This window comes from Amblyraja radiata, chromosome 39 (assembly GCF_010909765.2).
Source record: "Amblyraja radiata isolate CabotCenter1 chromosome 39, sAmbRad1.1.pri, whole genome shotgun sequence".
Taxonomy (NCBI): domain Eukaryota; kingdom Metazoa; phylum Chordata; class Chondrichthyes; order Rajiformes; family Rajidae; genus Amblyraja; species Amblyraja radiata.
In genome coordinates, this window is record NC_045994.1 from 17,092,965 (window position 1) to 17,115,811 (window position 22,847).

Below are 22,847 nucleotides of genomic sequence, written 5' to 3' on the forward strand. Positions count from 1 at the left end.
TGAATGGAATACATTTTATTAGCCAAGTATTTATACCTACAAGGAATCTGCACTTGGTGCTTTGCTCACAAGGGCAACAACACGATATACAGTAGACAATTAAAAACAAAACATTATAATTTAAACATGTGAAGAATAAAATGAAAAAGCAGAGCAGGAGAGTCGTGTGTCCCAGACAGAACAATGACATTCTAGCTTGCTGCAGCACAACACAGGATGTAAATATAGCGCACTGTAAATATGACTTTCATATGAAGAAAGACTGGATAGACTCGGCTTGTACTCGCTAGAGTTTAGAAGATTGAGGGGGGATCTTATAGAAACTTACAAAATTCTTAAGGGGTTGGACAGGCGAGATGCAGGAAGATTGTTCCCGATGTTGGGGAAGTCCAGAACAAGGGGTCACACAGTTTAAGGATAAGGGGGAAATCTTTTAGGACCGAGATGAGGAAAACATTTTTCACACAGAGAGTGGTGAATCTGTGGAATTCTCTGCCACAGAAGGTAGTTGAGGCCACAGTTCATTGGCTATATTTAAGAGGGAGTTAGATGTGGCCCTTGTGGCTAAAGGGATCAGGGGGTATGGAGTGAAAGGCAGGGATGGGATACTGAGTTGGATGATCAGCCATGATCATATTGAATGGCGGTGCAGGCATGAATGGCCTCTACTCCTGCACTTATTGTCTATGTTTCTACACAATTAAAAATAAAACATTATAATTTAAACATGTGAAGAATAGAATGAAATAGCAGAGCAGGAGAGTCGTGTGTCCCAGACAGAACAATGACATTCTAGCTTGCTGCAGCACAACACAGGATGTAAACATAGTGGTTACTGTAACAGTCAACTAGACAATAGCCCCCCCTCTCCCCTCCCCTCCCCCCCCTCTGTCATGCGCGGCACCGACGTGAACGGGAGGGAGCGCGCCCATGCGTACTGACGTCACCGGGCGTGCGCGCCGCTCCGCCCCGCCCCCTGTCTTCCGCCGGAAGTGAGGGTCAAATCGAGCGGCGTCGGTGGATCGGTGAGTGAGTGAATGAGTGGTCGGGATGAAGATGGGAATGAAGGAGAGGGAGGTGAAGGGAGAGGGGGGAGGAGGGAGAGAGGGTGAAGGAGAGGGGGATGAGGATGGTGGGGTGAGGGGAGATGGGATGAGGGAGAGTGGGGAGGGGGGGAGGGAGATGGATGTGAGGGAGTGGGGGGGGGGAGAGGGTGGGGGATGAGGGAGTGGGGGGTGAGGGGAGAGGGAGATGGGATGAGGGAGGGGGGGGATGAGGGAGGGGGGGGGTGAGGGAGATGGGGGGAGTGAGAGGAGGAGATAGGGGGGGGTGAGGGAGAGGGGGGGATGAGGGTGGGGGATGGGGGGGAGATGAGGGAGAGAGGGGGGGGGATGGGGGGTGAGGGAGAGAGGGGGGGGGGAGAGATGGGGGGTGAGGGAGAGGGGATGAGGAAGAGAGGGGGGGGAGATGGGGGGATGAGGGAGAGGGGGGTGAGGGAGAGGGGATGAGGGAGAGGGGGGAGAGGGTGGGGATGAGGGAGGGGGGGGTGAGGGAGAGGGGGGATGAGGGAGAGGGGGGATGAGGGAGAGGGGGGGGTGAGGGAGAGGGGGGGGGATGAGGGAGAGAGGGTGAGGGAGGAGGGGGGGTGAGGAGGAGGGGCAATGAGAGGAAATGAAGAGGGGGTGGAAGGAGGTATGAGAACCGGGACTCGCCTGTGGGCTGGGCATTGGGATTGTGAGGGGGAGGGAGTGCAGATGAGGCAAACATGACTTGTTATTTATGAGTCTATGCCTGCAGACTGTCCAGGTCTTGCTGCATGCAGGGATGGACTTCATTTCCTGATGAATTGTAAATGAAACTGAGCCTTGTGCAATTGTCAGCAAACATTCCAACCTTGGCCTTTTTGATGGAAGGCAGATCATTGAGACAGAGGCTACAAATGTCTGAGCCCAGGTCACTGCCCTGAGTAACTTATTCATTCATTCAACTCCTGCACTAAAGTCCTGGATGGGCAGGTTCATCTGCAACAAAGAACATTCTCTTCAGGCGAGATGTATTTCCAGCCATTTCCATTGACTTGGGGGCATCGTGAGGCTGGTTGGTTGTTGCCACATTTGGTGTAATGGAAAAGGATTTCAAAGGCAGTCACTCACTTCTCTGGAATACACAAGTCAACTGTATTTGTCACAAGATGTACAGTGAAATGAAAGTGGCAATGCCTGCGGATTGTGCAAACCAACAGAACAGACCAGTATTTACACTTTAGAAAAATAAAAAGACACCACACAGCAGTAAGTTAGTTGCTGGTGAGATTAGAGTTTACAGTCCTCATGGCCTGTGGGAAGAAACTCCGTCTGATCCTCTCTGTTTTCTGGTGTTTTGCTGAGATTGTAGACGTGAGACCTTTTCCAGAGTACGCTCTGCAGTTTTAGTCTTCATAGCAAGTGCAGGACATTGTTGCCAGGAGCCTGTGACATTGGTTCAATGGTTTCTTTATTGTCACGTGTATTAGGTACAGTGAAATACATTGTTTGCATACATCTTCGCAAAACTATCCCCGTACATAAGCACAGTCACCCTAACATTGACGTTTTAGATGATTCCTAGGGGTTTTTTCGGGGATGTGAGGTGAATGGTTCAGTCAGATAGCAGTCGGGAAGAAGCGCTATTTAAGTCAGGACTCCCAGGCTTTCCAACTCCTGTATCATCTGCCATAAGGTAGAAGAAAAAATAGGAACGGCCAGGGTGACTGGCATTGTTGACGGAACTTCCAGCCTTCTTGATGCAATGCACCATGAAGATTGACTGGATGGAAGGAAACGATGACCCTGTGATGGACTGTTCACCACTGTCTGCAGGTTCAGGCAGTCAAAAGCAGAGTAGTGGCCATATCAGGCTGAGGTGCATCCTGTCAGAATATTTTCTATAGCTCATTTCGAGAAACATAGAAAATAGGTGCAAGAGGAGGCCATTCGGCCCTTCGAGCCAGCACTGCCATTCATTGCGATCATGGCTGATCATCCACAATCAATAACCCTTGCCTGCCTTGATTCCACCAGCCTCTAGAGCTCTATCTAACTCTCTTAAATCCCGATGGAGAGAATCCTGTGATCATGCTCTCCTTAGCTTCTTTCTGTCAGTAAAACTTTGGAACTGCTGATATATTAAAATGTCGTGATGAAAGGTGGTCAGTTGTGTCTGTTTTCCTGATTTATGTCTTTGTCTGTTTTCCTGATTTATGTCTTTGTCTGTTTTAGGTTACGTTGTCAAGGTTTCTTGCTCAAATCCATTTCACTAATTTTCCAACCTGAAGTGCATTCCGGAGACTGAGGGAGCCATGCTGGACCGAGATCTCGGGTGGGTCAAACGGAGCGTTCTGCTGCTGATGTGTTATCTCGTGTCCGTCTGCTTGTTTTCATTTATTAGCTGTGTCTTCCAGAAGGATGGTGTTTGAGAGTGATATGTGACTGTCAACCAGGATAGAGGCTGAAAGCCAGGATCATTTGACTGTCAGATGTGGCTGGCGTTCCTTGCCCCCTCACAATGGGTGGTAGACAAAAGTGCTGGAGAAACTCAGCGGGTGCAGCAGCATCTATGGTGCGAAGGAAATGGGCAACGTTTCGGGCCGAAACCCTGAAGGAAATAGGCAACGTTTCGGCCCGAAACGTTGCCTATTTCCTTCGCCCCATAGATGCTGCTGCACCCGCTGAGTTTCTCCAGCACTTTTGTCTACCTTCGATTTTCCAGCATCTGCAGTTCCTTCTTAAACCTCCTCACAATGGGTCCGTTGCTGTCCAGCTTAAGCAGCCAGTGGACTGGAAGAAGATATATTAAAGTTTTACGAGGCTGACAAGGCCAGAAATGGGGAAAGCAATATCAGGCTGGTGCTTTTTATTGCAAAAAAAATAAGAACAGGGACAGCTTATCATAGGCCAGTTCAAATAGTGGGATGGTCCTACAGCAGAGCTAATGTAAGGCAGTAAAGTAATTTCTCAGAAGCTTCTTCAACCTGGATGCAGAAAAGTTTGCAACGCTGAGCCATGTGTTATAATGGTTCAGGTCAGAGACATTTACCCAGAAATTCACAGATCATTGCACAAAAATTTGAGATACAGAATAAAATCAGCTGGAATTTTTGTGGGGCAATAAACTTGAATAGATAATTACTTTTTTTTTCACACGTGTAGATGGTGTGGCTTTGCATTCCAGAATATCTCCATACGGACTGTTTTGTAGGATCTTCCTTCAACGTAATGTAGAGGTCACCTGGAGTTTAGGGGAATAGTGTTGAGCCTATGAAGACCAGCTAGATGCACACCTAAGATAGGGTGAAGGCCTGGCTGTGGGTGAAGACACAAGCTCCAACATCAGATAACCTGCATCTGTGCTATAACTTATGCAATATGTTGTTATTCCGTGTTATCCAGGAATGCTTGCAGGTGTAATTTAAATGAGGCCAGCTTGCAGATATCGAATCAAGACAAGTTCATCGTTTCACGACGGGAGCCAGTGTTACTTTTAACAAGTGGGCTAAGCAGATTGTACTAGTTGCCTGTGGAATGGGCCGCTGCGATATATGTGACTAGCTGGTGTTATTGCCGTTTAATGATGTTGAATTTAGTAAAGGATGAGGCAGGCATTCAGCATTAGGATTGAGAATTGACCACTAACAGTCCACTGTGTGTAATATGCAGCATAGTACAGGAACAGACCGTCTAGGCCCATGATATCTGTGCCGTATGTGATGCCTAATTATATGAATCCCTTCACGTGATGCATATCTTCTATTCCTTGCATATTCTTGTGCCCATCTAAAAGTCCTTTAAATGCCACTATCTCCTACCGCCCCACTCCTGGCAGCACCTCCTTCCAAAGTGCACCACCATACCCTTGTCTGGATTAAACTCTATCTGCCATATCTCTGCCCAAATCTATAATTGATAATCATAGAGTCCTGGAGTCTTACAGCTCTTTGGCCCACTTTGCCCACGCTGACCAACATGCCCCATCTACACTCGTCCCAACTGCCTGCGTTTGACCCATATCCCTCCTTGTACCCGTCTAAATGTTTCTTAAACAGTAGTTCTTTCTACTTTGACAGCCCTCTTGGTATGGTTTTGAACAGAGCCTTACAATATACAGGACATTCCCCCTAGCATTTATTACAGATTAGTTACTAAAGCTTAGTTGTGGTTTGTCTGCAGTTTGAGTGTGTGGTAATTTGGTTAATCGATCAGAACTTTGATGCCTTAAAAGGAATCCTAGGCTGGGGTTGTTTTGAACTTGTGATAGCAGAATATTTGGATTCCACGTGGAAAGTGTAGAGTATTGTTGCAAACTATATTTGAATCCAGCTTGCTGTTAATATTTAGTTCTCGGCTCAGTGTGGATCAGCAATGCAAGCAGTCCAGTGTCAAATTTGGCAACAGTACACGGATATGAATATTTTAATACCATAAACAAAGGCTGCTCAATTAGAGCTTACTGTTGTATTTTTAATGGGTAGTCTCTGTTAACGGAGATTTTCTTTCATTTGGTGTGAATATATTTAATGCCTGTTGGTTACTATTTTCTCTTAGTCAGAATTGGAACAGCAAGTCCTGCATGAATGGCTTGCAACATTGGAATGCTGGGAGTATGCACTAACACATGGTCATGGGTTTCGACATTTAATCTATCAAACTGCAGACTTAACTCTGAGGGATCTGTATCTTTCCGTTCACCATCCCTAATATATGTCCAGCATCTTCCTTATTGACCAGTTCAGAGTGGCACATCCTCAGCTCTCAGGGGAAGGCTTGCTACCTATGCTCAGCTTTGTGGGAGTGCATGGCCCAGGAAAAGTACAGAATGTTATCTTTAAATGAAAAATACTGGTACTGAGTGCAGCAGCAATTAACGTCACCACTTTCATCTTCATTTGTAGTCCGACACCGTCTTATCCTCCTACATATCCGGAGCCCAGTATTGGGTAAGGACATTTTGGTTCCGTTGTTTGGTGTCTTTGATGTATCTCTGCAGGAGGGGACCTTTCATTTGTTACATATCCACATTTGTGACCTCTGTACTTTATACTTTAAAATCTTAACATCTGTGATTTTACTTCTGCCAGTAAAGCAATTCAGTGAGAATTTGCCAAAAAAAGTAGATCTCTGCTGGTGAACTAACTGATTATAGACCTTGTCTGTGATATGTATACAAATAAACCAGCTATATATCTGCTGTACATTGTGAGTGAAGTGAAAATCGGAACCATGTTTCCCAGTTCAAAGTATAATATCAGATACATAATTGCTTTCATAGGCAGCTACTATCTTGATATCATTTTTTTAATTATGGTTCTTTAATTCATATAATACTCTTCAGTAGCAGGCATATATTTCTAGGGGGTAATATATATTCTGGACCCATTTCACAATTTTTAATTCCTACAATTTCAGAAGACACACACCTTATATGTCGCAGCCAGAGTATAGGATCTATCAACTGAACAAGCGCCTGCAGAACTGGACAGAGGTGAGTCATTCCAAGCCAGTTATTCAGTAAGTGTTTAAAGAAGCCATATCGTCACAGTTGCTTATTAGCTTATCAATAAATAACCACAAAATAAACTCAAAGTCCTAGTCCAACCAGAGAAGTTCATAGTTGAGCTAAACTATTGTGTTTAGTTGAGCTTGCATTATAAATAGCAAAGTGACCACCAAAGTGAGATGGGAATGTGAACTGGTTGAGTTGGAGGCAGGTCCATAGAAGTTGAGAATAACCCATCTTGTATCCATCCCATCAGGAGGAGAAGCTGCCTGCAGGAAATACCGATTTTATCTTTTTTTTAGAATTTTCTCCTCTTGCCCATTTTTATTATAATAATAATAATAATAAACTTTATTTTGGACTCAAGGTCCAGACAAGGGGCAACATTACATAAATTAACCTACAAACCTGTACGTCTTTGGAGTGTGGGAGAAAACTGAAGATCTCGGATAAAACCCATGGGGAGAACGTACAAATTCTGTAGATACAGCACCCGTGGTCAGGATTGAACCTGCATCCACTGTGCCATCGTGTTCAAGGGCTTGATGTTTGTTGGGAAGAAACCGTTATTTAGTCTGGTGGTCATGGTTTACGGAGTTTGGAATTGAGACAAGTCTTACAACAAATGTTTACAGTATTCAGCTGCCCACTAATTCATTGTAGTCGAAGGGATAACAGCCTGCATGCCTCAGTGTTTCTCTTTTGATTTCATTGTTGTGCTTTCCTGCATCAGGTGGCAGTTAAACATGTTGTTTGGGTTCAACACATGTTAAGGATGAGTACACAGTGGGGGTGATTTTTGTTTTCTCACTCCAGGAATGTGACAACCTTTGGTGGGATTCTTTCACCGCAGAATTTTTTGAAGATGATGCCATATTAACTGTGGCCTGCTGCTTGGAAGATGGACCAAAACGATATAGTGAGTATTTCCTAGTGTCCATGTATCGGACAGGTACGTGGATAGGTCAGGTTTGGAGAGATATGGACCAAATGCAGGCAGGTAGACGAGTGTAGCTGGGACATGTTGGCCGGAGTGGGCAAGTTGTTTCCACATTGTATCACTCTATACCCTGAACATGTCAAACAAATGACACCAACGTCAATTTGAAAATCCATCCGATGAAGCAGTTAGCTAAGGAAGGCTGTGCTATAATGTCATGGCTCAAAGATTAGCATGAATAAACATGAATCACTGGTCAACTATCGTAAAATGACTTCTGCAAATATCCTGTACATCGATACAAAAGTTTTGTTGTCATTGAAACTGCAACAGATGAAATCTGCAGGACATGTACTCAGAATGTCACTAGAACGTGCACCTAAGATAGCAACGACCTGGCAGCCTGATGTATGAAGGAAAAGAGGCTGACCAAAACTCACATGGAAGGATTTGGAAGCCTGGGACACAAACCTATCGAGGGTGGGAGACGTCGCACATGACCGAACAGGATGGCGAAAGCTTGCTGCCCAATGCACTCCACAGTGTGGGAGGAACCAAGTCTACGGAAAGTGAAGGTCTTACTTGCAGCAACTTTATGGAGCAGCAACAACAAATAAATGTACAATGAATTATCTGTTATTCTCAGTAAACCAGACCATGAAATTGCAAAAACCAAAGTACGTCTCACAGCAATAGTAGTGTAATGTTTGGATCGTGGCTGAGGTAGCATCATGCAGAGTAGTTCAGAGACCTCGTGGTTGATGGGAGGAAGCTATTCTTGAATCAGGGGGTAACAATTCTCGGGCTGCCTTACTTTTATCCCGATGGTTGTAGTGAGAAGAGAGTGTGGCCAGGGTGGTGTGGGAATCTGATGATGCAGTGCTCCCTGCATCCTCTCGACAGTGGGGAGGTCAGTACCGGTGATGACTGAGCAAAGCTGTCCATCTGCTGTGACGGTAGACAAATCGAAGTGGCTCAAAGTTATTACTGAGATAGGAGTTGATTTGGGTCATAACTGCTCACAAAGCCCTTCATCGCAAAGGCCATGAGGGCCACTGGTCTGTAGTCCTTGAGATATGTCACCGTGCTCTTCTCGTGGATGTCCATTTAAAGCATGTGGCGATCACAGGCTGAAGAAGTGAGAGGTGGTAAATGTCCTGCCACCTTGAACACAAGACGCAGCTGGAGCAACTCAGCGGGTCAAGCTGAAACGTTACCTGTCCACTTGAATGAATGAATGAGTTTATTGCCCAAGTATTCACATACAAGGAATTTGCCTTGGTGCTCCGCCCGCAAGTGACAACATGACATACAGATTTCTATCCACGGATGCTGATTTCCTCCAGCTGTTTGTTTTTATTCCCTCAGCAGCTGGAAAATGCCAACACATTGCAGAACGTTAGATTGTTTAAAGTTCATTGTGAGATAAAACCTGGTTTACAATCTTGAAACTTATCAGTTTTTGTCTCTTATTTCTAAGCAATTGGGCGGACCCTGATCCCTCGCTATTTTCGTAGCATCTTTGATGGCGGAGCGACCGATCTTTATTTTAACCTGAAGCACTCGAAAGAATCATTCCATGGCAACCTGGTGATCCTGGACTGTGATCTATGCAGCATGGTCACACTACACAGCAAACCTATCTTCACCAAGGTAGGATAAGCAGATACATCCATCAATGGTGGGTGGTGTGAGTTCTTGCCATTTCCCGTGTACACACAGATAATGAACCAGGAGGGCAGGTAGACACAAAATACCGGAGTAACTCAGCGGGACAGGCAGCATCTCTGGAGAGAAGGAATGGGTGATGTTTTGGGTTGAGACCTTTCTTCAGAAGAAAGAAGAGGGTCTCGCCCCGAAACATCACCCATTCCTTCTATCCAGAGATGCTGCCTGTCCCGCTGAGTTACTCCGGTATTTTGTGTCTACGGGTTTAAACCTGCATCTGCAGTTCATAGAAACATAGTTAATAGGTGCAGGAGTAGGCCATTCGGCCCTTCGAGCCTGCACCGCCATTCAATATGATCATGGCTGATCATCGGCCTCAATAGGCCTGACTTTGGGGTGAACATGGGGTGGGGACTGGACATTGTGCCTTCCTCCACAGTGCTATCCACTGTGGGGGGATGATTTTTTTGTCTAATTGTAGTCCTGTAGGTCTGTGTCCAAGATGGCTGCCGTGAAGAGAGAGTGGACGCTGGCGCGCTTTGGCTGCCGCTGCTCTCTCTTCACACTGTGTTTTTGATTTTCTGTTTTTGGATTGAATTCTGTTTTTAATTTGTGTCTCTGTGATGTCTTTTTTACCTGTTCTATTCCGATTATATGTTTTTATTCCGATTACTATGTAAGGTGTCCTTGAGAAGTCTGAAAGGCGCCCATTAAATAAAATGTATTATTATTATTATTATCATCCAACTCAGTATCCTGTACCTGCCTTCTCTCCATACCCCCTGATCCCTTTAGCCACAAGGGCCACATCTAACTCCCTCTTAAATATAGCCAATGAACTGGCCTCAACTACCTTCTGTGGCAGAGAATTCCACAGATTCACCACTCTCTGTGTGAAAAATGATTTTCTCATCTCGGTCCTAAAAGACTTCCCTCTTATCCTTAAACTGTGACCCTTAGTTCTGGACTTCCCCAACATCGGGAATAATCTTCCTGCATCTAGCAGTTCCTTCCTACACAGGGGGTCAGGCATTCTGTTTCGTTATTTTTCCTAATTTAATTTGTCCTCTGGGTCTCAAATATGGTGTAAACTTAAAAAAAACAAACTCCTGTATGTCCACAGTAGAAAGTTGATGAATTTGACCTAAATAATTTACAAATACTGTCAGAAAATCAATTCCAAGCTGTAAGTATTTGGACAACTTTTTAGTTTAAAGTCTTGTTTGGTTTTTAATTGAGAATTCTGGTCGAAATTGTAGGACAATGAATCAACAGAGTTTTGGTTTCAATAGAACAATGTTGCAGAATACGAATGTACACAAAAATGCTGGAGAAACTCAGCGGGTGCAGCAGCATCTTTGGAGCGAAGGAAATAGGCAACGTTTCGGCCCGAAACCCTTCTGGGTTTCGGCCCGAAACGTTGCCTATTTCCTTCAGTGTGAAGAAGGGTTTCGGCCCGAAACGTTGCCTATTTCCTTCGCTCCATAGATGCTGCTGCATCCGCTGAGTTTCTCCAGCATTTTTATGTACCCTCGATTTTCCAGCATCTGCAGTTCCTTCTTAAACACTGCAGAATAAGAATTATGTTTTGAATTTAGGAGCCGGCAGAGAGCAAATTTGAAGAAACTTGGTAATGTTGACAAAATAAAGAGCAGTGAGGTGAGCTGGTTTTTAGTCTGAAGAAGGGTCTCGACCCGAAACGTCGCCCATTTCTTCTCTCCACAGACACTGCCTGTCCCGCTGAGTTACTCCAGCATTTTGTGCCTACCTTTGATTTAAACCAGCATTTGCAGTACTTTCCTGCACATGAGCTGTTTTTTAGCTTGTACTTGCTTGCTTGTTTCCTCAGGTGTGCACGGAAGGTCGCCTTTACCTGGAATTTACCTTTGATGATTTGATGCGCATTAAGAATTGGCATTTTAATATCAGACAAAACCGCGAGCTGCTGTCACGTAGCATCCTCGCGACACACGTGAGTGTTGCAGTTTTATTTATATGTGACATACAGGTGTCACCCCGCGGTGTTTGGTGGTGAGTAGTCGCCCAAAGAGTCGTACCTTTTTCTGGGCACCGCTGGATTTTCAATATGTCGAAAATGTTTGGTGACCTGCTGCGACTATGACGAGTTCTGGCAAGTCGTGAAAGTGGGCCAGACCCTTTACGGGTCCCAAAATATTATTTTTGTTAAATGAAATATTAACTTGCGGTTGTTGTGAAATGTACGGTTAACGATCTTGTCATTTGGTGTTTGTGACCCCGGCACGTTGTTTGTTTCAGGCCCAGGATCCTCCAATGTTGGAACAGTTATCCAACAGCATCACCCGCTCTGGTCTCTCCAACTTCACTCTCAACTACCTCAGGGTAAGTGTGATGAGAAAGCACGAGCCTAGGTCTGTGTCATACAGTGTGGAAACAGTTGTGGAATATTTCAAACCCAGGTGGACAACGATAATCTTCCCAAACCTGAAGATTTATATTAATCGATCATATTTGTGGCAGAAGTATTTTCCGTGGAGTTTAACTCGTATGAGTGACATGTAATGGAAGTGTAGGAAACTTCAGTAAGAGGTAACTGCAACGCATCTTGTGCTCAGGACTTTGCTCCGATAACTGATAACGCACTTGGTCTAACCTTCAGAAATCTTGGTCTGATTATGTGAATTCTATTTTTCCTTTTATTCAACCCAGCTTTGTGTCATTTTGGAGCCAATGCAGGAACTCATGTCCAGGCACAAGACCTATAACCTTAGCCCTCGCGACTGTCTGAAGACCTGCCTGTTTCAGAAGTGGCAGCGGATGGTGGCTCCACCTGGTAAGTGGTTGAAGGTGCAGAGGAGAGGCGTCAGACTGCCGGCATGTTAACCAGTCAGCAGAAAGACAATACATGATTACAATCGAACCAGGGAATAAGGGAATAACGTTTAGTGCAAGGTAAAGCCAGTAATGTCCAATCAAAGATAGCCCGAGAGTCACCAATGAGGTAGATAGTAGTTCAGGACTGCTCGCTGGTTGTGGTAGGATGATTCAGTTGCCTGGTAACAGCTGGGAAGAAACTGTCTCTGAATCTGGAGGTGTGTGTTTTCACACTTCTATACCTTTTGCCTGATGGGAGAGGGGACAAGAGGGAGTGGCCGGGGTGCAAGCGACCAATGCCTGGGAATATCTGCAACACCTGGCAGCATCTCTGAACAACATGGATAGGGAGGTTTTGATTCGGGACCCTTCTTCAGACTGAAGTATTTACTCCAGACCATCTTTCACCCATTTGCTGAAAGTGTGTATTTATGAACATTTGTGCTCCACCACTGGGGAACTAATGTCCGTCGCACATAATAATTTGCAATTGCTGTTCGGCTTTTCTTCTTGTCTTCACCCAGCCGAACCTGTCAGACCACCGACCGCTAAGCGGCGAAAGAGGAAACAATCTGGAGGCAACGTGGCCAGTGTTGGGGCATCCAGTACCAGCAGTGGAGCCAGCAAAAGGAAGAGCAGCCCTGCCACAGGCTTCAGTCTGTCCACTCAGGTACCTGTAAACATCCTTCTGTAAATGTGTTGAGCACTGTCTTGGCTGTCACTAACACTGTGAAACCAGCCAGCCTCTTTACACACACACACTATGGGTGAGTTGGGGCAGTTTGCAAGCAACAGGTCCAGTAGATCATTGAGGTGGAGTCTTGATCAGTATGGGTGTCGGGGGTTATGAGGAGAAGGCAGGAGAATGGGGTTAGGAGGGAGAGATAGATCAGCCATGATTGAATGGCGCAGTAGACTTGATGGGCCGAATGGCCTAATTCTGCTCCTATCACTTATGACCTTATGAGTTCAATGTGCTGGACATAAGTGAAGCTTTCTGTCTTGGATTAGATCTCTAGTTTCTTTCCTAGTACAGAATGTATATGCAGTGGACAGCCAGGTGAGGAGCCATGATCAGCCATGATCATATTGAATGGCGGTGCAGGCTCGAAGGGCCGAATGGCCTACTCCTGCACCTAATTTTTATGTTTCTATGGACAAGCCTCATGTCCCGTTAATGTGGAACAGATAAATAACAGCAATCATACTACAAAAGTGTGTTTAAGAAGGAACTGTGCAGATGCTGGAAAAATCGAAGGTAGACAAAAATGCTGGAGAAACTCAGCGGGTGAGGCAGCATCTATTTTTCGGGTCGAGACGTCGCCTATTCCTTCGCTCCATAGATGCTGCTTTCGACGTTTAGTTTAGAGATAAACACGGAAACAGGCTCATCAGCCCACCGAGTCCAGGCGGACCATCAACGTTCACACTAGCTCTATGTTATCCCACTTTCCCCATCCACTCCTGACACACTCAGGGCAATTTATAGGATTTAATAGGATTTTCGTGTGTGTGCTTTATCATCATTCCTTACAATGCCGTGTACGACAGTGATCGCAACTTCCACTGAAGTGTGGATGGCCGTTGGCTCGCTAGGAGCTCATCCGCCCTTTGACAGGTCTTGTTTTTGGTCCTGCTGGGGGTCCACAGCCCCCTCCTCACCTGGCAAACCAGGTGGGGGAGACGGTTTAGTCGCCGACTATCCGACCATGGAGCAGGTAGCACAGGATTACATGGTACCCGTTGCGGGGGGAACTCCCCCCGACCTGACAACACTAATATACAGTTTGGAAAAAATAGTTGAAGTTGTGATGAGGGTAGTGGTGAAATTTAATTAAGTTACAGTTCCTATGCAGCTCTACAAAGATGACCTTGTAAACTGTAATGGGGTTCTTTGGATTATGGACGGGAAAGGAATGGAGGGTTGTGGTCTGAGCGCAGGTATATGGGACTAGGGGAGAATACGTGTTCGGCACGGACTAGAAGGGTCGAAATGGCCTGTTTCCGTGCTGTAAATTGTTATATGGTTATTATATAGGAGAATAAAGTCGAGGAACAGATAAATGATATGCTAGCCAAACTAGAGGATGAAACATGACAATAAAACATCTCGATAAATAGAGTTGCCTGATTTCCTACTTAAGGTGCTGTCATTTACCTCAGAACCCTAGGCCTAACTCGGCAACCAATTCCTTTTGGAAAATAACTAAGAAAAGCCAAGCATTTTTGGGTCTGAATGGAAAATCAACTTTGTTACATTTCTTGTCACATGCTCCAATTGGTACAGTGAGATTCGAGTTCCCGTACAGCCATACGAATAAACAGAACAGAATACACCATATAATTTGCCATGAACATCCCCCACACAGCGGAATCAACGTTTCCCCACTGAGGGAAAGCAGTAAAGTTCAGTCTCCTTCCTCTCTGTTGTAACTATGGTGTGAGTGCTGTGTAAACAGGTCTGCTGGATTCATGTGTGGGTCTGTGCTTGAGATGCCTATATAGATGGGGTAGCTAACCAGCCAGCTTTGACACCCTTACATCCTCTCTGGCAGCTGACTGGCCTCAACCATAGAACCATCTTCAAACACACCGAACAGTTTGTGATTGGAGATGGCGGCTGCCCTTTCTGAAGCTGTCAGTAGTCGCTTGTACTCGCTTTCTAACAACCGTGTCGAATGTTTAACTAGTCCTAACACTAAATGTTCTAAGGTGTGGGAAGTAAGGTTTATGGAGGTGTCTGTTTTCGGTGTAGTACTGACCTGCTGTGTTCTTTACATGGTGAGATTTATGAATTATTATAGCATTACTGCTACTAAAAACCACAAGCACTCACTGACCTAAAGCAATGCAGAACCATCACTCCTATTGATCTTGTAAACTCCAGTTGCAAACTCCCTTTTAATCTGAATTGTCCCTGCCTTATTTTTTGCTGCCTTAAAGTCCTACTCTGCAATGAGGGTTAGGTATATCTGTGGGTATGTGAGTGTTAGAAAACTGAAAAACTGTGATAGTGGCTCCTTTTTCAGTGCAGACCAGTTGAACTAATTTCATGGTGTGTGGCTGATAAGTTGCACATAGCAGCTGCAATCTTGGTTACAGCGCAGGTCGAGGGCATCAGTGAGTCCCAGATCCTAGGTAGACAGAAATGCTGGAGAAACTCAGCGGGTGAGGCAGCATCTATGGAGCGAAGGAAATAGGCAACGTTTTGGGCCGAAACCCTTCTTCAGAGTCCCAGATCCTGAATGGTTTGGCTCTGCAAAACTCTCAGCTGCCAGGGAAGTTAATAGGTTGTTGATCAGTCAATGTTGTGGGTTGATTGGCTACATTTCTTGTATTAGAGGGACAACATTTTCATCACTCATCCTGCAAGGCCCAGTTTGTGTCATCAAAGGCTTCCATGAAATTAAATGAGATAAGAATAATTGGATCAATCAGTCTTTACAGAGAGAGGTAATATGATTGTGTAAGAAGGAACTGCAGGTGCTGGTTTAAATCAAAGGTGGACACAAAATGCTGGAGTAACTCAGCGGGTGAGGCAGCATCTCTGGAGAGAAGGAATGGGCGACGTTTCGGGTCGGGAATTCCTTCTCCCCAGAGATGCTGCTTCACACGCTGAGTTACTCCAGCGTTTTGCGTCCACCTTCGAAGTAATATCATTGGCTCCTTTCCTCATTCTGGATTAGTAATATCATGCGGTCAATGTTCAGTCCATCTTGATACAGTAACGATTAATATGTGTTACTAGCGGACATTGCATTGGACGTCAGTGACCAGTATCATGAACAAGGTAGACAAAAATGCTGGAGAAACTCAGCGGGTGCAGCAGCATCTATGGAGCGAAGGAAATAGGCAACGTTTCGTGCCAAAAAGGTTGCCTATTTCCCTCGCTCCATAGATGCTGCTGCACCCGCTGAGTTTAACATAGAAACATAGAAAATAGGTGCAGGAGTAGGCCATTCGGCCCTTCGAGCCTGCACTGCCATTCAATATCATGGCTGATCATCCAACTCAGTATCCTGTACCTGCCTTCTCTTCATACCCCCTGATCCCTTTAGCCACAAGGGCCACATCTAACTCCCTCTTAAATATAGCCAATGAACTGGCCTCAACTACCTTCTGTGGCAGAGAGTTCCATAGATTCACCACTCTCTGTGTGAAAAATGTTTTTCTCATCTCGGTCCTAAAGGATTTCCCCTCTATCCTTAAGCTGTGATCCCTTGTCCTGGACTTCCCCAACATCGGGAACAATCTCCCTGCATCTAGCCTGTTCAACCCCTTAAGAATTTTGTAGGTTTCTCCAGCATTTTTGTCTACCTTCGATTTTCCAGCAACTGCAGTTCCTTCTTAAACACAGTGTCATGAACAACATTGACCACACTCCTTTGGATTGATTGAAATTCACATAGTCTTTTAAGCCATTATTGTAGAACAGGGGAATGAACAACAATTGCCCACGCCAAGCCTTTGCTAAAGAACACAGCAGATTTCTGCAATTTACTTTCAATAAAATATCTTTAAAAAAAAAATTTCAAAAAAATTCAAGTCATTCTCAACTATTTAAAAAAAACAAACTCCCAAATAAACTCTGCTGAGGATTTGCATGTGGCGAATAAGTAGAGAATGAGTTTGGCAAGACCAACTTTTGATTAAGATTGCCCTCTTCTCTTGCAGGTTCAGCCTGAGAGTAACTTGCTGAGCTAAAAGGGTCGGGTTTGTGACCCTGCTCCAGCACTGGGCCAAAGTAGAACGTTATTAGACACTAGGTGGGTCTCGGCAGCTGGGGACAAGGCAGACTGCTTCGAAAACTCAGAAGATTGGTTTTTGTCTTATCCTCCATGTTGTAGATACAGAGAGGTACAAACCTACTTAAAGGGATCATTTTAATGCTGTTAGGATTTCCCCCGAATCTAACCAAATAAGTTCTATTCCTTGAATCAAAAACCAGCCTTTGATTCTATCCGTGCCTGGTTTGGTAATGGGACTGAGTGACAATGAATGGCCTTGAGCCCATCAGCATTTAACTCTGCACTTTGAGAATCAGACTCATAAAGCTCATAGCTTGTTCTTTTATGGGGGAGAGACAAACCGAGCAATGCTGTCCTCGGTAGATCAGTGGTCATTCTATTTTTAACTCCAGATTTGGCCCTTCCAGAATTCAGCGGTGAATTACTGGGTCAGGGCTATGTAGCTGTCCAAAAATGTTGAGAACTAGTTTGCACAGGGTTAAGGTCATTTAGCTTCCAGGTCAGATTTTGGCCAGTTACTGGTGTACTTTTTACACAGAAAAGCCTTTTTTTTAAAGTAACTTTTATGCACAGTGTAGCTCTTTATAACGTTGGAGGTTTGTTTGGAATAATCCAGATAAACCCTAGTCATGAATATTGGTGCAGACGACCCTGGGGTGGGTGGTGAGGGGGGGGGGGGGCATGATACTGGGGGTCAAACTAGTCCCTGATGTAACTCTGCCCTACCCAAGAAAGGTAACAGGAATTGAACCCGATGAAAAAAGTTAATGGCCAGATCACATCTACCTCTCTCCCACTTCATGTAGAATTGAGTTAACTCCAGACTATTTTTTTTAAAAGCTTCCCTGAACAAATTATTGTAACAAATAGACATTGAATTATGAGTGCAAAGAAGATCATCGTGTTGGAGCTGCACCCTAAACAGACATCAAATGTAGCTGAAATTTGGTAGATGGGTTGTCCAGCATTTTTGAGATTTCTGTATGTTTTTATGTCCAATTTGTATCCATAAGTATCCAAGATATTAAAATTGTCAGTTGTGTAGAGGCCTGACCTGATCCCAACACTAAAGGGGAATCAGTAGACATTGGTAGGGTGCCAATAACACTATCAACACTGCATGGATGTGGGGCATTGATGACTGATTAGAAAGAAACATTATCGTACACATACATTATGATCCACGCAACATCATGATCCACGACACAAATAACTACAGATGCAGGAATCTGCAGCTAAAAATACAACTGGCGGGTCAAGCAGCAAAGGAATGGTCGGCTTTTTGGCTCGGTTATTGACCCATTGAGTTTTTTTTTTTGTTGCATTTCAACTGGACCCATGTTTTTCTTCAGAAAAGATGTCTTAATAACATGTACATGCAATGCTTTCCTTAAACTAGTCATAGCCTGCAGGCAGAGGGGATTGTGTGTAGGGTGGAACTGCAGATGCTGGTTTACACCGAAGATAGACCCAAAATGTTGGAGTAGCTCAACAGGACAGGCAGCATCTCTGGAGTGAAGGAATGGGTGACTTTCTTCAGATTGAAGAAGGGTCTCGACCCAAAACGTCACCCCTAACTTCTCTCCAGAGCTGCTGCCTGTCCCGCTGAGTTACTCCAGCATTTTGTCTTTCTTCGGCAGAGGAGATTAGTTTAATTGGCTATAAAGCACTTTGGGCTGTTCTCAAAGGGACATGAAAGGTTCTATGCAAATCTAAGTTCCCAGCAAATGTTCTCAGCACATATGGGTATAAAGTTCAGGGCATTGAGAAGAAAATATTGGGACTATTAAATTAACCTCGTGTGAAATAGGGTTAGGAAGTGGTGCACACAACATTGGAAGTGCAGCCCAGAGACCCTTCCAGCCCACAATGCCTGCCGACAATGTTGCCTAGATAAACTAATCCTATGTGCTTGCACATGATGTATATCCCTCCATTCCCAGCTTTGATGTGGAGCATTGCCTCTCTTGCTGTGGAACGGGATGAGATCTTTCTCAGCGGTCAAAGCTGTTCCCATTGCAGAGAGCTCCATTAGCAGGCCATTTACAAATCTTCCCTCAGAGAAGCAGATATGATCACTGCTTGTGCATGAGCTCACGTGACCAATCTGATGCTCCAGGTGACTCGGCTAACGTTTTTAAATGGTATTTTTCTGCACAGAAGTAAACACACATAAGATAAATTTGGGAACAAAATGAATCTTGCTGAAGCCACTTTTCACATTACTTAACTCTGACAGCAGGGAAAAATCTTAGACCTAGTCGATAGGTTTTATTCAACAGGACCAACCTCCCCACACGCACACACACATACGGACACGCACGCACACACACAGACATATACGGACACACACACACACACAGACACATACGGACACGCACACACACATACGGACACGCACACACACACACACACGCGTATACACACACACACACACAGACAAACACACACACATATACATACACGCACGCACGTACACACAGACAGACACACACACACACACAGACACACATGCACAGACAGACACACACACACGGCCACACACACACACGGACACACACACAGACAGACACACACAGACACACATGCACAGGCAGACACACACACACGCACGCACAGACACACACACACACGGACACACACACACACGGACACACACACACACGGACACACACACACACACACACACTAGCAATAAAACCAAATTGTCTGGGCCTATTCCTCCCATTCCACATGTACGTACAGAATCATTGGGTTATATTCAAGGAAAGTGCTTGAGTTGAAGTGTGAGGAACTTTTCTCTTGTGGTCTTTGCTGTGGTTTAATTGCTGCGACCTACTCATTGTAGGACGTTATGGTTGTGGGTGAGCCAGCACTAATGGGTGGGGAGTTCGGTGACGAGGATGAGCGTCTAATCACGCGGTTAGAGAACGGCCAGTATGATGCCGCCAATGGTATCGATGACGAGGACGACTTCCGTAACTTGCCAGCCTTGGGGAATAGCAGTCCCTGGAACAGTAAAGCACCATCGAGCCAGGAGAGCAAGTCCGATAACCCCACGTCTCAGTAACCGCACTGACAGCTCTAGTAACTATCTTAAGAATTTGCAGGGACTGATGCATTCGAAGGTTTAAACCCCTTGCGGCACAAGCAAGTATTCAGTTGTGAACAAAATGTTTCTTGAACAGTGATCCAGGGCATAAAGTAAGTGCATTACTTTTTTTTATTGTTGGGGGGGGGGGGGGGGGGTGAGGAGGGTGAAACTGCACCCATTAGATGTATTGCGTTGAATAGGGTCCTTCAATGTAGGTTCAATACCCAATCTAGCCTGCCTCTGTGGAATGCAACCATGAGGGCTAGGCTTGTTTCCTGCTCCTTATTCCTATCCAGTTTCTGAGAGAGTGCTGCATTGACCTCTCACTGGGACGGTAACTGGCTTGGGGTCAACAGTGAGTTGGGAATCGCTCAGTCTGCTCACGCTTGATGCGTTCCACTTGAGTGAAGGGTGATAGTGAAGAATCACAATGGCAGTGAAACTCTCCCACCACTGAGGGGCAGTGAAATCTCCCACCAAGAGTAACAGCAGAAAGATCAACGAGAAAAGGCTGGACCAAGGGGATTGACGCCTCCACATTGGCCTCTAGCAAGAGGTCTGAATTCAAATTCTAACCTCGCCGTTAGTTTCACTGAGACTTGTGCAGTGCTTTCTGCCACATGTTTAATAGAGGGCTTAGCTTCAATATATATTGGACGCTGCCATGAACTGGACTCCCAGTTGATTGAATAAGGGGTGTTTGATCAATCGTCACTTCCTCGTTTAGCTGGTGAAGGGATAGCTAACTAGCTCTAATTTCAGAATGTACTTTCACATTTTGAAACTTGCTGAATGAACATAGAAAATAGCAGCAGGAGGAGGCCCTTCGGCCCTTCAAGCCAGCACCGCCATTCAATATGATCATGGCTGATCATCCAAAATCATTGTCCCGTTCCTGCATTTTCCCCAACATCCTTAGCCCTAAGAGCTAAATCTAACTCTCTCTTGAATACAATCTGGTTGCATTATTCAAGCCCTGGTAGAATGTTTCTTTTTGTATTAGTAGAACTACAAGTATTAAGAATGACATTTAATGTAATTAGTTGTGAGACACCAAAGTTGCCACGTTAGTTATATTCCTGTTTTTTTTCTTCTGGTTTCAAAATGTGAAAGCACTAACTGAACCTCTTTGTAATCTGGTGGAAGATGATTCCGACCCATTGATTCTTCCTAACGGAAAATTAAATCCAAGGTTTTCTTCCCAGAAAATGTAATGCAATAGTAACCCTGGATATTCCTTCAGTGCATTTAGCCCAGTAAAGTAAGTGGGAATATTTTTGAAGAGCTCTGTTGGAACTTCCTGTAAAAGCGGACCAAGATTTTAAACAGAGGGCTTTTGTTTAATTTGTGTGTGGTTCTGATATTAATGCACTTATTTCTGCCCTGCAATCAACTGATACTTTGGTGGTGTGCTGTATGATACTGTAAATGTAAAATGATGATGAATTGATTTTATTGTAATGCACGGGTTAATTTTTGACTTGTACAGTTTATCTTAATTGAAATTAAGTTTTGGACCCCATTGTCAAAAAAACAAGTAATTGAAAAGTTGCTCCTTAAATCCCATCAGGTTTTCAAATAGTTCCACGTAAATTAAGTAGAAGAACTTTTCCCACAGTCACTTTTGTCCCGCTGGTGAAACAAATCTGGAGTCAAGATTTATCACAATGGAAGGTTCACTCCCTTCTGCGAGCTCTGCCCTTCTCCACTCCCGCCCGCCAACCCCAGCAGCTACGGAAGTTCTGGAATTTCTTTGGGAATTTTCAGGAATTCCAGAACTTGCTGAGATATGAATGATGGCTTCACGGTCAGTTTTTCCTTTGTCATTTTTTATTTCTCCCGTCTGTTTAGATCCTCCATGCCATGCACCACTCTTAGGCTGAGAGGACAGACTCCTGATCCCAGGCCTCCGACAATGTCGCTGTTGCTCGGCATCTGAGAGGCGTGTGAGAACGGTCCAGGGCTGATGCTCACCGTCTCCCCGGAACTCGCTTCACGGGAGAATTGTGGATGCAGAACTACATCCGGTCAGTCCACAGCATGGTGTCGTGGAGTGCAAGTACACACTGCACAGCTCGTAACAACCATTGTGTAGGAACGAACTGCAGATGCTGGTTTAAATCGAAGATAGACACAAAACGCTGGAGTAACTCAGCGGGACGGGACGGGCAGCATCTCTGGAGAGCAGGAAAGGGTGACGTTTCGGGTCGAGACCCTTCTTCAGACTTGAGGCTGAAGTAGGGTCTCGCTGAGTTACTCCAGCATTTTGTGTCTACCTTAACAACCATTGTCCCATTTCCTGTCACATAGATAGTGATTGGCGACCTTTCATAAAAGAACAGTCGACTTGTTAAAAATAAAATATTAAATACGTCCGATTACAAGAAAATTCGGATGAGTAAATGAATGCAAGTGAAAAAGGGAAATGAACAAAGGGAGTGTCTTGTCCATTTACTGTTAATATGTCACTAACGGAGCCAGTGCTGATTGTACAGTACATGTTGAGCTGTGCAGAAGGGTCGTGCCTGCTATACTGATAGACCTACACTTTGGATGCAGCTGCCCACCTGCTTCTGATAAATGTTGCCCACATTGGACTCTGCTGCATTGTGTAAAACTAGAAAACCCTGGAAAAACCCTCAGACCCAGCAGCAAGGGGGGGGGGGGTCAAATCAACCTGCTTCAGAATTCATTATGCTGAATATCCATTCCACTGTCTTCCTCTGGGATTAAAAGAAGGGAGGTTTCCCCCCACCACCCCCCCCAAAAAAAGGTGGGAAAAATAGCTATTCAAGGATGTCAAATGTTTTTTTTATTTGGGGCAGCTGTGCACCTCGATCGCCGGCTGGTGTGACACCAGGGAGGTCATTTCAAGTCTTCTGCACATCTCACACTTGAACTTGTTACTGAAGCTTGTGTCCTTGTGAGACAGGTTACAGTTGGTTGGGTGGTAGCAGGGCAGATCCCAGCATCAGCTATTCCCTTTTATAACCTGTTAATAATTTGTGCTTTG

General features: G+C 44.9%; 1 protein-coding gene across 7 annotated transcripts; it reads left to right on the plus strand.

The window, feature by feature from the left end:
• Window positions 1-918: 918 nt before the first annotated feature.
• Window positions 919-22,611, plus strand: LOC116967253 (LIM domain-binding protein 1-like). Of its 7 annotated transcripts, none has more exons than XM_033013721.1 (11): window positions 919-1,025; window positions 3,258-3,357; window positions 5,927-5,971; window positions 6,441-6,516; window positions 7,348-7,450; window positions 8,952-9,124; window positions 10,989-11,111; window positions 11,417-11,500; window positions 11,828-11,951; window positions 12,517-12,662; window positions 21,686-22,611. In XM_033013721.1, exons 2-11 carry the CDS (start codon window positions 3,338-3,340, stop codon window positions 21,710-21,712), a joined length of 921 nt encoding a protein of 306 aa, XP_032869612.1. In that variant the 5' UTR covers window positions 919-1,025; window positions 3,258-3,337; the 3' UTR covers window positions 21,713-22,611. The 7 variants fall into 7 exon arrangements, with proteins under 7 accessions (XP_032869612.1, XP_032869605.1, XP_032869609.1 ...); XM_033013714.1 differs by having other exon boundaries at window positions 19,589-22,598; XM_033013718.1 differs by having other exon boundaries at window positions 6,444-6,516; window positions 19,589-22,598.
• Window positions 22,612-22,847: the final 236 nt, after the last annotated feature.

What these genes read in the sequence shown, in the direction of transcription:
- LOC116967253 (XM_033013714.1), top strand. Translation starts at nt 3,338, where the DNA reads ATGCTGGACCGAGATCTCGG. An exon ending in ATGCTGGACCGAGATCTCGG is followed by an intron (nt 3,358 to 5,926) that starts GTGGGTCAAACG and finishes CTTCATTTGTAG; the next exon opens with TCCGACACCGTCTTATCCTC. An exon ending in TCACTCTCAACTACCTCAGG is followed by an intron (nt 11,501 to 11,827) that starts GTAAGTGTGATG and finishes TATTCAACCCAG; the next exon opens with CTTTGTGTCATTTTGGAGCC.